The sequence below is a fragment of the Colobus angolensis genome, unplaced genomic scaffold (assembly GCF_000951035.1).
Source record: "Colobus angolensis palliatus isolate OR3802 unplaced genomic scaffold, Cang.pa_1.0 Scaffold178, whole genome shotgun sequence".
Classification (NCBI taxonomy): Eukaryota; Metazoa; Chordata; class Mammalia; order Primates; family Cercopithecidae; genus Colobus; species Colobus angolensis.
The window spans coordinates 4424623-4425907 of NW_012114910.1; the positions used below are offsets into that span (position 1 = coordinate 4424623).

A 1285-nucleotide genomic window follows, 5' to 3' on the forward strand; every position below is an offset into this window, starting at 1 on the left:
AGGCTGGTCTTAAACTCCTGGGCTTAAGCAATCCTCCCACCTGGGCCTCCCAAAGTGCTGGGATTACAGGCATGAGCCACTGTGCCTGGCCCCTAAAGCAGAGAGTTATATATACATATATTTGTATATACATATGTACACACACACACACACATACTTACAAAAGTGCCACATGCAGCATTGAAGGAAAGTATAGAAATGTAGAAAGAACAAAGCCCCACGTGATTCAACTGGTGAAGAGCCTTGCCTGGCTGATACTCCAGCAGCCCCGTCCATCTTCCCCACAGACCTGATGTATATCCTGTGGCTGTTCTTCGTGGTGATGGCCTGGAATTGGAACTGTTGGCTGATTCCCGTGCGCTGGGCCTTCCCCTACCAGACCCCGGACAACATCCACCTCTGGCTGCTGATGGATTACCTATGCGACCTCATCTACTTCCTGGACATCACTGTGTTCCAGATGCGCCTGCAGTTTGTCAGAGGCGGGGACATCATTGTGAGTCACAGGCAGGTGGTGTTGGGGTGACTGGGGGCAGACCCCTTAGCCAGAGCCTTCAGGGCACTGACCCCTGATGCTGTCATAGATGACAAAATAAATGAATAAGGAAATCTCAAGAACGGCTGCATGCTTGTTCAACAGCATGGTTGTTTATTTTGCACGCCTTTGATATGTTCAAATTACACACATCACATATTGCTCATAGGTGAAATAGTTCCTGGACCACTTGACGGAGTCAAAGATAGAGAAGTGGTCCAGAGAATGGTCTTTAGTGAAGATGTACCTGGTTTGAATCCCACCTCCACCACAGCTAGCTGAATCGCCTCTGTTTCCTCATCTGTAGAATGGGGATGGTAATAGCTTCCACCTCCCAGTGTTGCCATGAGGATTGGTTGAAACGATGAATGCAGGGCGCTCAGCACAGGTAACTGCTGGCAATTGACTTCTCCCAAGGGTCCTGCAAAGAACACGCTGATGCTCTCCTACTTGGGCCAGTTTGAGACCCTGGCCTCTGGTCCAGCCCCGCACACCACCCCCGCCTTACTAGAGAGTAAACTGAGGCCCTGACTGTGACTTCTCAGGAACAGGGGACACAGTCCCTGTCTCCCAGTGTGGGTCACTTTCCAAAATTCCACCCTGGCAATGCCTGTTTTGCTGTGTGCAGACGAGCTGAGGTTTTGCCTCTAAACAATTTTCCTTGGAGAGATTTAAAGGGAGTAAAGTAAAAGTAAAGAGACTTCCTTGGAGAACTTCTTTTCTGGCCTGATCAGAGTGGTTACCAATTCC

At 49.5% G+C, this 1285-nt stretch overlaps 1 protein-coding gene across 1 annotated transcript in view; it reads left to right on the forward strand.

Annotated features, from left to right (window-relative positions):
• The window catches only part of CNGB1 (cyclic nucleotide gated channel beta 1), a 111862-nt gene that overhangs the window by 63652 nt on the left and 46925 nt on the right, over positions 1–1285 (forward strand). The window contains exon 21 of the mRNA XM_011938876.1: positions 240–496. Within this exon, the coding sequence (XP_011794266.1) occupies positions 240–496 (257 nt within the window). The remainder of the gene's footprint in view (positions 1–239; positions 497–1285) is intronic.